Here is an 11,589-nt window from a genome sequence, read left to right as displayed (position 1 = left end):
TCGACTATCCTGTAGGATCGGAGTCGTGGAAGGCCATGCTGCGGGTGCTGCGGCCTTACATAGACGAGCGAAAGGTGTCCGTTACGTCGACACAGAGCGTGCGAGGCCCTGGATGGATCGGGACGGAACACTTCAAGCTCTACTTCTACGCCTCTTGTCTCGCCTACACCAAGGGCTTGGCTACGTGGGTAGGCATCTGGGACATCGACGAGTACCTGGTGCCACGTGACGAGGGCGCGAGCACGATTGTGCAGTCGCTCGACACCGTGTTGAGAGAGGCTGACAAGACAGCGAAGGACGTCTGTTTCATGTCTTTCACGTCATTTGGCTTCATGGAGGTCAAGGAGCTCAGGACCATCGGCAACCGGACATGGGCTGGACATGACGCATCGCAGTACTGTCCTTCCCCCATGACCAATCCTCGTCGAGGTCACGCACACCGAAATTACCTTCAACCTGCAGGAACATGCGCCGACCCGCCACCATCACGTCCATGCACAAACGCTCATCGATCTGGTCCCGTGTCAAGATCCCTCCCAACACATAGAAGCGATGGTTGTCCGTCCAAGCGGGCATGAGCATAGGGGCGAGGCTTGCATGAAGTGCTGGTGCTGTTGTGTCAGTAGGGGATATACTGCTGCTATTGGTGGTGGTCGTGATGGTCACGAGGTTGTTTGCATTGCTGGAAGGAGTCTCGTCTATCAGGTTGAAGGCTGAGAGTTTGAAAGAAATCACGTCTAAGCGCGTGAGAGGGAATAATGACACCAGGGTCAGGCCGAGAATTGCAAACGACACGAGAGTGATGCGTCGATAAGGGTTGCAGCACGTAGACAGTTGGAAAGGGAGGGACGTTTTGGCCATCTTATACTGCAGAGGTTTGTAGGGTCTTTCTATCTTAGTGATAATCGAAGCCTTGGTATGAAAAGATAGGTTGAAACAATATCTTAATTGTGTATAACCGAGAATGATCACGTTTGCATTCTGTGTTGGGTGTGCGCGCGTACACTAAGATTGCGTACACTAAGATTATGAGGGCAGTCATTTGCGTCATAGAGAGCAATGCGAATGTGATAAGTCATGGTCATATATTTGTACAAAGGATGATAGGAGACACTGCTACTGGTCAAATGTAGTCAGCTACCAATGGTAACATTCCGCCCGTTTGGTAACGGACATTTCTGAAGTGCGCCCTCGCCAACTCGGGAAGATCAAGAAACGGTCATTTGATTTTCGTACACGCTTCCGAGGCAATTTGTGGGTGGATGACTGGTGTATTATCTCGCTTGTCGTCGTGACAGTCTGCTGTATGTCATTGATCCAGCACTCATGCACGCCGAATGTCTTGCAGAGCTTGATCACGCCATGTATCAAATGCTTGTAGCTGCCTCGGAAGGGTCTCTCGCTGGTAGATGTATGATGTCTTATAGGAGATTAGCACTCGACCTGCAACTGATAAGTGAGGCACGCGAGACATAGCATCAAACGTACACCAATAAGGCCAAGTATGCCGAGTCACCGTCAGATATTCATGAACGGGCTCGGCGCTGCACAGCATATTCTTGTTCCTTTCATGTACCACAAACCCCTCTCAAGCCCCTGACCACCACGCTTGTACAAGTATGCATCTCTTGCCTGTCGCACAATCATCCTCCACTGCATAGGACACACATCTTGCGACGCATAGCTTGTTTCTTGCTCCCTAACCCTACATCCCTGTTCAGGACATGAGTCAAACGTTGCTCCTACTCATCTCCCTTCATTAGCACTCCCACCACGGCTACTCTTCCCTGGTCCTCAGGACCCTCTACATACTCGACAGCCATGGACGGGCGGAAGCCGCACTCCCTCTCCACGATCTCGTCTGCCTTCCTTGACCGTAGGCCGTCCAAGACCGCGGGGAAAAGACGCATGCCGTACTCGTCGTCCTCCGCGACGTTGGACTTCGGCTTCTTTACCGAGGACACCTTCCCTCGATAGTGATGCATGGCTAGTACGCTTGCATTGATACGCCAGAGGTCTGCGCGTGGATTCTCGCCCCATCGTCTACCCCCTACGTCCCTGCAAGCTCCCGGGTAGTGGGAGCCAGTGAAGTAGGCGTTTCGGTTGGACAGGATCGACTTTGTCCAGTTGTCGTCACTCTTTGCTTGCCGCCAGTGCCCAAACATCTGTCCCGCCCATGTCCGGTTGCCGATGGTCCTGAGCTCCTTGACCTCCATGAAGCCAAATGACGTGAAAGACATGAAACAGACGTCCTTCGCTGTCTTGTCAGCCTCTCTCAGCACGGTGTCAAGCGACTGCACAATCGTGCTCGCGCCCTCGTCACGTGGCACCAGGTACTCGTCGATGTCCCAGATGCCTACCCACGTAGCCACGCCCTTGGTGTAGGCGAGACAAGAGGCGTAGAAGTAGAGCTTGAAGTGTTCCGTCCCGATCCATCCAGGGCCTCGCACGCTCTGTGTCGACATAACGGACACCTTTCGCTCGTCTATGTAAGGCCGCAGCACCCGCAGCACGGCCTTCCACGACTCCGATCCTACAGGATAGTCGACTCCCAGGTTAATGTGCGCCACCCCTTGCTGTGTGTGGTACTCGACAAACTCTAACGTCTGATCCAGCAGCGGACAAGTGAAGTTTGTGTACAGTCCCGCCACACAGAGGTGCAGTTTGTCGGGCTGAGCTTGCCATGGATCCAGTTTGGAAGCCTCTGGTAGGTAGCTAAAGTAGCCCGCGTGACGCGTCGCGCGTGGCACGACGACTCGGAACCGCTCTTCGCCGCCCTTGCCCTGCCCTCGACCAGCGTCCGTGCCGTTGCTTCGGGGCCACTCCCATCCATACTTGATGGAGTTCTGTGTTTGATTGCCGCCAAATACGACCCGGACGGTCACATCCACGTCTCCAGCGTCCAGCGGAAAGGCATCCGCCACAGGACAACGAATGATATGGACGAGTCCGCTTGCGTAAGGGCTGAAAGGGCTTCTCATAGGGACAAGCACGGCATCTTCCTCTACGACGTTCCCCTCTCCGCTGACGTGACACAGTACTCTCCCACCCAACGCCACGACCTCGTCGAGATCTGCCACGTTGTGTGACTTCCCCAATGACCAATCCTCGTTGAGGTCACGCACACCGAAGTTCTCTTTTACCTCCAGGAACATGCGCCGACCCGCCACCATCACGTCCATGCACAAACGCTCATCGATCTGGTCCCGTGTCAAGATACCTCCCAACACATAGAAACGATGGTTGTCCGTCCAAGCGGGCATGATCATAGGGGCGAGGCTTGCATGAAGTGCTGGTGCTGTTGTGTCAGTAAGGGATATACTGCTGCTATTGGTGATGGTCGTGATGGTCACGAGGTTGTTTGCATTGCTGGAAGGAGTCTCGTCTATCAGGTTGAAGGCTAGGAGTTTGAACGAGGTCACGTCGAAGCGTATGTGAAAATAGAATGACACCAGGGTCAGGCCGAGAATGGCGAGGGACAATACTGCGATGCGTCGATAAGGGTTGCAGCACGTAGAGCGTTGGAAATGGAAAGTCTTTGTGGCCATCTTATACTGCAGAGGTTTGTAGGGTCTTTCTATCTTAGTGATGATCGAGGCCTTATAGGAAAGGATAGCTTTAGGCAATGTCGCAATCGTTTGCCATTGACGATAACCAAGTTTGCGTTCTCTGTCCACTTGGATAGGTGCGTGTCCGTCAAGATTTAGATAGCAGTGTCTGGGTTATAAAACAATACGAATGAAATACGCCATTGTTATATATTTGTACAAAGGATGAGGATAAGCGAGTGATGTGTTATCTCGCATGAGAGTTTATCAATCCCGAGGAACTGTCGCTTCTCCTTTTGCCACGAGCATCCTTTTACGCTTTTGCAAGACATGGTCCCGAAATGTCCAAAGATCAGCACTTAAATAACGTCCGTCGGATTTTAGCCGGAATGGGAGCGTGCGAGGTGACGACCCGGAAGTACGCAGTGATCACTGGTTTGAAAGTTCAAATCGAAAGGAAAGCCGCCGTTGAAGTGCTCTCTCGGCCTTTCGGGATGATAGAGAAAAGGACATTTGATTTCGCAAACGCTCCAATAATTCTAATCGCTCGAACAATGCAACACGCCTGTCGTAGTACCAATTCTTAGTACCTCATCGCTCTAGCAGTTCTGCACGTCAAATGTCTTTCAGACTTGTCCTGTGCCGCTCGCTTGAGTTAGCGATTGGTCATGGATCAAGCATTTTAGAGGTATTACATGTAAATCATGTCGGCGTCGCGGGAACCTTATTCAGTTTATCTATGACGGCTTATCGAGGCGAGCATACAAGAAATGAGATCCCACCATTAGATAGGTAGAGGATCGTGTTTTACGTTATCGCAGAGCGAGGGCAAGTTTAGTACGCAAAATGTCACGGACTCTTCAGATGTCGGAAAATCTGTCTTCATCAGAGTACAAAATGTGTATTGAGAAAAGAAATAGAGCTGCCTCATTTCTTGGCCCATACTAGCTTCTCCTTTCAGCGTAGATCTATGTTCGCTGCGCGATAGCCAATCGCAGGCGACTGGTATAGCCATGTGCACATTAATCTGGCCCAACGGCATGAGTCCTTGTTCCGGCGACAATGACTCGCTCTTACTTTCACAACAGCTCAAAAAAAATATATGAAAATATATTTTGAAAATATGACAAGAAAAGAATATGAAGTACTACGCTTAAAATGAACAATTACGTAGCTCACGCAAACCGTCAATGCCATACATTTACAGCTTTACGCACCGCATAGCGAGTAAATATCTCGAAATTTTCTCGCAAAGGCTAAGAAAATTGAGCGCAAATTTTTTTCTTTTGTGAAGCAGCACCGACATGGATATTTTCAATTACATTTAGCATGCACTGCTACCTTTTCCTGTATGGGAATTTCCTCTCTTACCATTTATGGTTGGAAGAGAAGTGCATCTACAACGGCGGAAAGTGGAATTAAAGTCTTGCGGCGCACTTTTCTGTGCACAGGTAATTGTGTCCTGAATCTACGCACGTCGATATACCGTTAAATATATTGTAATCAAGGAGCGTCCAAAATCGGCAAAGGCGGGGGAATTTCAGGTACTGTGAATGTTCTTCGAGTCTGATACCTAAAAATGTTCTTCGAGTCTGATAATTAAAAATGAATAGAGGAGGCCCTAACACATTCCTTTGAAGTCGTGGCTCTGCGCATTTGAAAAATGGGACTAGTGCGGAGGATAAGAAGAGCGAACAAGTACTTTCCACTCACTAGCGTATGAATCAGGTTTACTCATTAAATTGGGCAGTGGCAGGTCAAAACTGTTGCGAATGGCCGAACGAAAATGAAAAACGAATCGCAAGCGAAGCTGTGCATTGACCTTCAGAGAAGGTCCTCTGTCAGATGCAATAAAACAGGAAAAAGTAAAGGGGAGCTAAATTCCCGTCCAAGTGTAAGATGGAAATGGCGATGATTTGAAGAACAAAAAGAGGGACACAGATTTCGCGCATGCCATTTCAAAACATCATTCGATTATAATGCTCTCTACCTATTTTTTGATGATTCAGACTGTGTCACGCGAGAGAATTCGTCAGGCGCAGTGGCAAGAAATCAACTGTCAAATTTATCTGATGGCAAATCTTCTTGTTCCAATCATTCTTGGTAAGTACATCTTTTGCGAACATATTTAGTTTCTCGGGGTATAATACGTCACCTGCCAACTTTGGACAACAAGTCAGATCGAGAAAGCTGCGGAACTTGTCGTCTATCCTCGAAAGCTATGGCGTAGTTTCCCTCATGTTATATACTATGCGGGCCACAAGTGAAGACGGATTGCTGGAGCGGTACTGTCATTCTCATCACATGTAAGAGCCAAAGAAATTTACTGGAAATCGCTGTGGTGAGTGGAAGAGACTCATGTCTCGCTTTACTTCTCGTTCATGTGATACTTTTGCTCGTGAAAAGTGTTCGGTTTGAAGCTGATTAATTGAGAGCTGTTACCGCACAGAAGCTATCAAACGAAAGTTTTTTCCCAAAAAAAGACAGTTATGTCAATAGAAAAGACGAAATTGAAAGATGAAGAAGATGATGATGATGACGCCTTACTGTCACAGGTGCCCAATTGCGCTGTCTCGCTGCATACAACCGCCACGGTAACCATTTTCAAAAAAAAAAAGTATTTGAATTCTAACGGTTGTCTCCTTGCGTCAGTCCCCATCCAAAAAATTAATAAAGGTCGTGATAATAATACGTAGCCTTTCTGTATGAAAGAGTGAAGGATATAAACCACATTCGTCGATTGTTCAAATGAGCGGCCTGTGCAAGTGGTTCGGCCCCTAGCAAAATGGAAGGGATAAGATAGATAGAAGACGAACGCTTCAAGACAACGGTATTCCTTGTCATGGCTATGCGCTTGTTCCTCACGTTAAAAGCCAAACCACGTTTCTTCCCTTGTTTTGCCGATGACCTTACGAATGATATGGCATGGTCATTGCATGCCCGTCAGCTAATCTTGCCATTCGAAGGTCGGGAGGCTTCTCAGATCGTAAGCATGGGGAGGCGACACCGTCATCTTTACAACTTCACAAGTGATTTATTTGATTTTTATATGCTAAGCACATGAAGGATTAAATATGCGAGTCTGGCATACTCACACCAACATTCAATGGTTTGTGTCCCTCCTATCTTTATTTCGACAAAAACATAGCGCGACCATGGGGCGAGCATTTTCTCCTCTTTCAAGTATTCTTCTCCTCCTTTTAATGCTTGTACTCATGCATTCTCCGGCATTCGCTGGCTCCAAAAGAAATAAAGTGACCCGTGCTGAGCGTCGAGAGCGGAAAAAGGGATGCATTTTGAAATTTTATCCCAAAAACCCCAAGGAGGCTTGGCCCACGACTGCCTCTTCAGACGGTGTTTATCGCCTGGCCGTAGTCATCCGAAACCGGAAAAGGGGTTCTTTGTACAAGAACGTCTATTTTTCTTTTCAAAAACCCGCCACGGCTTCCTGGGCAGGGGAGCCCCGGGCAAAGCCGGCCTTGCCGGGCGCGACTCTGATTCCTCCTTTCTTGCCAAGCGCATGGTGGCTATATGGCCCATTCAACGTAAGCGGAGGGAGACGACAGTATGTTGAGATTGCCTATACACTGTCGGCCTGCTCGCCTGGCATTATATGGAATGTAACCACCAGCATCGTCCCAGTTCCTCCATTTTTCCAACGGCCACCCTCAGAGGCTTTACCAGCGACATGCCTGGCGTATGCATATGGGGTGAGTAGCCACGAAAATACATGACTAGATTGAAGGGGAGCACTTTGTGCATTCAAATGAAGCTTACCTGCAGGGCTGGGAGTGTAGAGAAGGGAAGAGATCTTTCTGGACGTATTCGTGAGGTGTGGAATTACGTACTCTCGGGCCACAGAGGCGAGTGACCGCCTGTAGGACAAAGTGAAGACGAATGTAGCCTTACTAACTGTCATTTACGAAAATGTATTTTTTCCCCCTTACTTCGATCAATGATTACAGCGTCAATATGCGGGCAAGACTCCATGTGTTTAGGAGAATTTATTTCGTCCACACGCTTAGATATGCGAGTTTGCTCGATGGCGAGATAAAAGATTGAATCTTCTACCCATGTCACTTGGAAGAAAGTCCAAGCAGGAGATACATCACTATATCAAGAGTTGTTCCGCCAGAAGCCTAAAAGGATCAACTTTACCATACGACTTATTCTGTGAGCATGCTGTTAAAGAGTTTTATAGACACAAAAAGCCCCACATGTATCGAAATGACATCAAGTGGTGAATGGCCAAGATGTCGAAATATTTTATTTCGGGCATCCGCGACATTGATCCGCCGAGTGCCGACTCCACCCTTTTGAGATGATTCTTGGCTTCCTCCCAAAATTCCACCATACAGCCTCCTTATCCTTTCAATTGCTCGATTTGAGGCTCAGTATTATATTCTTGCTCACATATGTCACGTTGCGCCATAAAATCACTGGCATTACAAAAGCCTCTAGCATGCGCATTTGATCCCTTACGCGCAGCACGTGTCTATGGTCAGCCTCCCAACTTTAGTTTAAATAGTCCCAAAAAATTTAAGTTATAAGGTAGACCCGACACATCTCACAACGCACAAACCACATTCCACATGGGCTGTGCAATTACTAAGGACATTCCTTTGTAGGAGAACGAAATGAGCGAGGGGCGGATTGCTAGGTAAAGCTACATTATGGAGGATGCCATGTGATAAACCTTTCCAGAGGACGAAGGATTTCATCTCAATCAGCATGTCAGGGCATGTCTTCTCCCTCCAAGAATGCGAAATGCATGAATGTGCAGGTGTCGCGTATCTCCGGTGGGCTTTCCGGAAGGGGAAATGCGATCGTCGGGGTTTTTGGCGTCATCCGGGCGCTCGCCAACACAGTTCCTGTTCGCCGTCCCACTTGCTTCGAGCAACTAGGACGGAGGTCTCTTTTGCTTGAGGTATCTCAAGTTGTCCCCTCCTTCATGATACATGGCCATCATTTCTAGGGGGAGGAAGTACTGCACAATAGAGGGACCCCTATGGCACCACCGGAGACTGACTTCTCGGCCTGGTCGTCCCCGCAGCAACACTCCATGCCTTCCTGTCGGAGTAGGGCCTGTACAAGCAGTCCCGAAGCACCCAGCAAGGATTCAGATGCTAGTGTCCAGAATTCACAGCACCCACCTCCACCGACATCAAAGACCCTGTCCGAGCCTGAATCAAGGAAGTATGCCGCAACATGGCGGAGAAAAAGGACGCTCGCGCTTATAGTTTTAATGGGCATGGCGATCACGGTCGCCGTTGTCCTTGTCAAGGTGAGTTCCAGAATGCAGAAGCATTTTTACGTGTAAGGCAAATGTAGTCTTAAGCTTTTACATTTTAAACCCTGTCTTTAGCAGAGATTTTCAGGAGCTGAATCGGATATTCAGAGCCCTGGGCCAGGTGAGCAATCATCTACCGCGATTCCTGGCCTTCACGATGTCATCCAAAACTTAAGTGGGGGTCAGGCAGCCATTGCCACGGATATGCCACTTCCTGCATCGACAGACGATGAGACCGGTGTCACGTTTTCGAAAGAAACCCCTGCAATATTGACGACTCCAAAGAATTTGTTCTCACAGACGAAGGACTTCCTTTCCTCGGCGCCGCTTGCCAACCAGCAAAAGGGGGCAGCAGTAACGCCTGACGCAGCCTGCTTCGTTGGCGACATGGAAGAACTGGCGGAAGCTCTCGCGGATGATTCCGAATGTACCGTCATTACTCTCGTGTCTACGTCCTCCAGGGACGGAGTCTCCGGCGACGGCAACAGTATCCCGTCGGCTGCTGCTCAAACTCCTTTTGTCTTTCGAGATGAGATCCTGGTTTCAAAGCGGGTGATCATTCAGGGCAATAGCGTACTCCTTCCTTTCCTTGACTGTTCTCAGTCGATAAGGTGCTTCCGTGTCATGGACGGCGGTTATTTGGAATTGCGCTATGTGCGGATCAACCAGTCGGACAAGGGTGTGTTGCGGCCAGTGAATCCTTTGTACGAAGGGTTCACTGTGACGGGCATGGTACGAGAATATCGGGGGAGTTCGGTCTACTTTGAGCCCGGTGCGACGGGTGGGAGGTTTCTGGGCGTGTATTTTGACGACGATCAGAGCGACGAGACGGATTGGATTGTCGAACAAAGCTTTGCCTTGACTAGTTTCCGAATCTATGGAGGTTTCGTCTTCATGGCCGGGGGCCGTTTGCAATTTGAACTGTGTCTGTTTTATGATTTCGAATTTGTAACCCCGTTGGATCGCATCTACTTGGGTGGTGACGTATTAGTCCTGGCCGGGGAGGTGTCCTTCACGGGCTGCGTCTGGGCATACATCACCTTCCTGGGGTTTGAAAATGGTGCGGGATTCAATGTCGCCATGCTGGGAGGCGTGGCCATCTACACATTCTGTCAGGTTCGTTCTGTGGCTCTTGGAACCACCTTTGGGGAGGTACTCAGCTTTGTGGTATTTTTGTGGCCTGTATGTGTCTCCCCTTGAATCTCTGCTCCTTTCAGTATGCCCATGGTAAGCGATCCTCGAAATCGCACAGCGATGCTTGAGCTGATGCACTGTCGGATTTGAGCTTACTCGCTTTCTTTCCTCCTGCAGTTTTTCGAGCTGAACGGCGCTATCGCCATGAACGGGGCGGGGCAATCCTTCTTTGTGGCCGGGGGGGTCCAGGTGTTGACAGGCGTCTCCCTCACGTATCAGACCGCCGTTGGACTTTTCAGTGGAACGGGGGAGATGAGCGTGATGGCCGGCGTGCAAATCGTCACAGGACTTCATCTTTTGGATGTGTACGGGGTCTTGGCGGCTTACGGCACAGGACTGGACTACTGCCTGTTTGAAGGCGTCATGGTGCACGTGGGTGCCGCCCTCAGCCAGTACTCAGGGCCCTTATCCTCGAGTATGGCAGGGGGTTACACTTTTGTCGGGGGAGGAACGCACATATGTATTGGCTCTCCCTCGGTCGCTGCCCAGTCGACCGCCCAAGAAGCCGGCATTGTAAGTGTGTTTCTCCATAGACCGCCTTGGTCCTCTCTGGCGAGATCATTTCGTTGCCAGGCTTGAGGATGCCCAGCATCCGATAGACGGCCGTGTATGCAGGAAGGACTCAGGATGGGTAGGCGTAGCCGTTGCTTCGCCCCATTTTTTTCGTCCCTTTCACCCCTTCCTCTTCTTGATCCTACCCGAATTATTCTGTCTCCGCCCCCACCCGTGCAGGGAGGGACGTTCTATTTGGCAGCGGGCTATGTCACTGCCATCGGGAGTCCGGTCGTTGATTTTGTTGGCATTGCCCTTAGCACGTTGGCGGGGGAATTTGTGGCAGTAGGAGGTAGGTCGATTAATGCGGGGTCAAAATTTCTGCCTTTTCCCTTTCCCCCTCGAAAATCGCTTTCGCTTGCTAGGCTCTTAAAACGCTCGTTACTTCAACGAAGCAGGGTCAATTAAGTATGTCCCAGTCTTTTAACTGGAGACTTGCCCCGTTATTCATGAAGCGTGACGCCTTTCTCAATTTTTTTCTTGCTTTCTTCCATTCTCCCCCCTCCCTTTTCAAAGCTGGCTTCCTAGTTTGGGTTGGAGGTCCCTTTGTGGAGTACAGTGCCATCGAGGTCTTCAAAGGCTACGGCGGGACTCTCTTTGTAGGGACGGGAGCCTTGGTCGTCGGCTACTCCCCCTTGGCGGAAGCGATTGCCATCGTTCCCCCCCACAAAGATTATTGGGTGCAGGGGACTTGCGAGCCCTACGAGGCGGCCTGGGCCCCGGGTCCGCCCTTTTTCGTGACGGGAGGGGAAAAAAATTGCGACGTGTACGAAGAGCCGCCCGAGGAGAAGCAGAAAAATTGGCGACAAAGCGGGAGGGACGAGGCCCGGGTCATGTTGAATGCCCTTTTCCGTGAGCAGGAAGACAGTCAGGTACGGGGAGGAAGACGTTCTTTGGCTTTGGGTGGAGGCAACCGCACATATTATGACATGGAGAGGGAGATCAGTCTCTGGGTACGAGAATCATCCACACGGGAGATTGACGTGTCGGACCCAAGCGTGAGGG

The 11,589-nt window shown here is 49.9% G+C and overlaps 3 protein-coding genes across 3 annotated transcripts; 2 read left to right on the top strand and 1 right to left on the bottom strand.

The window, feature by feature from the left end:
• Positions 1–6,687: 6,687 nt before the first annotated feature.
• Positions 6,688–7,791, top strand: NGA_0476301 (uncharacterized protein). The gene is made up of 2 exons (XM_005853693.1): positions 6,688–7,258; positions 7,514–7,791. The coding sequence occupies exons 1-2, from the start codon at positions 6,704–6,706 to the stop codon at positions 7,544–7,546; spliced, it is 588 nt and encodes a 195-aa protein (XP_005853755.1). The 5' UTR covers positions 6,688–6,703; the 3' UTR covers positions 7,547–7,791.
• NGA_0476100 (uncharacterized protein) lies at positions 7,129–7,429 on the bottom strand (the record flags this gene model as incomplete). The annotated part of the gene is made up of 2 exons (XM_005853691.1): positions 7,129–7,240; positions 7,326–7,429. Coding segments are annotated over 2 exons (216 nt in total), but the record flags the coding sequence as incomplete, so codon positions are not given.
• An 807-nt stretch (positions 7,792–8,598) lies between the features above and the next one.
• NGA_0476201 (uncharacterized protein) lies at positions 8,599–11,258 on the top strand. Its single transcript, XM_005853692.1, has 4 exons — positions 8,599–8,832; positions 8,917–9,954; positions 10,150–10,404; positions 11,101–11,258. The coding sequence occupies exons 1-4, from the start codon at positions 8,611–8,613 to the stop codon at positions 11,110–11,112; spliced, it is 1,527 nt and encodes a 508-aa protein (XP_005853754.1). The 5' UTR covers positions 8,599–8,610; the 3' UTR covers positions 11,113–11,258.
• The last annotated feature ends 331 nt before the right edge of the window (positions 11,259–11,589 follow it).

The sequence above is a fragment of the Nannochloropsis gaditana genome (genome assembly GCF_000240725.1).
Source record: "Nannochloropsis gaditana CCMP526 unplaced genomic scaffold scaffold780, whole genome shotgun sequence".
In the NCBI taxonomy this organism is placed as follows: Eukaryota; class Eustigmatophyceae; order Eustigmatales; family Monodopsidaceae; genus Microchloropsis; species Microchloropsis gaditana.
The sequence above is the reverse complement of the archived record's forward strand: the minus strand, read 5'-3'. Positions and strand labels throughout refer to the sequence as shown.

Bases quoted from the DNA above. Each gene is read 5' to 3' on its own strand.
- NGA_0476301 (XM_005853693.1), top strand. From the start codon at position 6,704: ATGGGGCGAGCATTTTCTCCTCTTTCAAGTATTCTTCTCCTCCTTTTA. The intron at 7,259-7,513 runs GTGAGTAGCCAC...CAATGATTACAG, and splicing joins GCCTGGCGTATGCATATGGG to CGTCAATATGCGGGCAAGAC.
- NGA_0476201 (XM_005853692.1), top strand. From the start codon at position 8,611: ATGCCTTCCTGTCGGAGTAGGGCCTGTACAAGCAGTCCCGAAGCACCC. The intron at 8,833-8,916 runs GTGAGTTCCAGA...TGTCTTTAGCAG, and splicing joins TCGCCGTTGTCCTTGTCAAG to AGATTTTCAGGAGCTGAATC. The intron at 9,955-10,149 runs GTTCGTTCTGTG...TTCCTCCTGCAG, and splicing joins CCATCTACACATTCTGTCAG to TTTTTCGAGCTGAACGGCGC.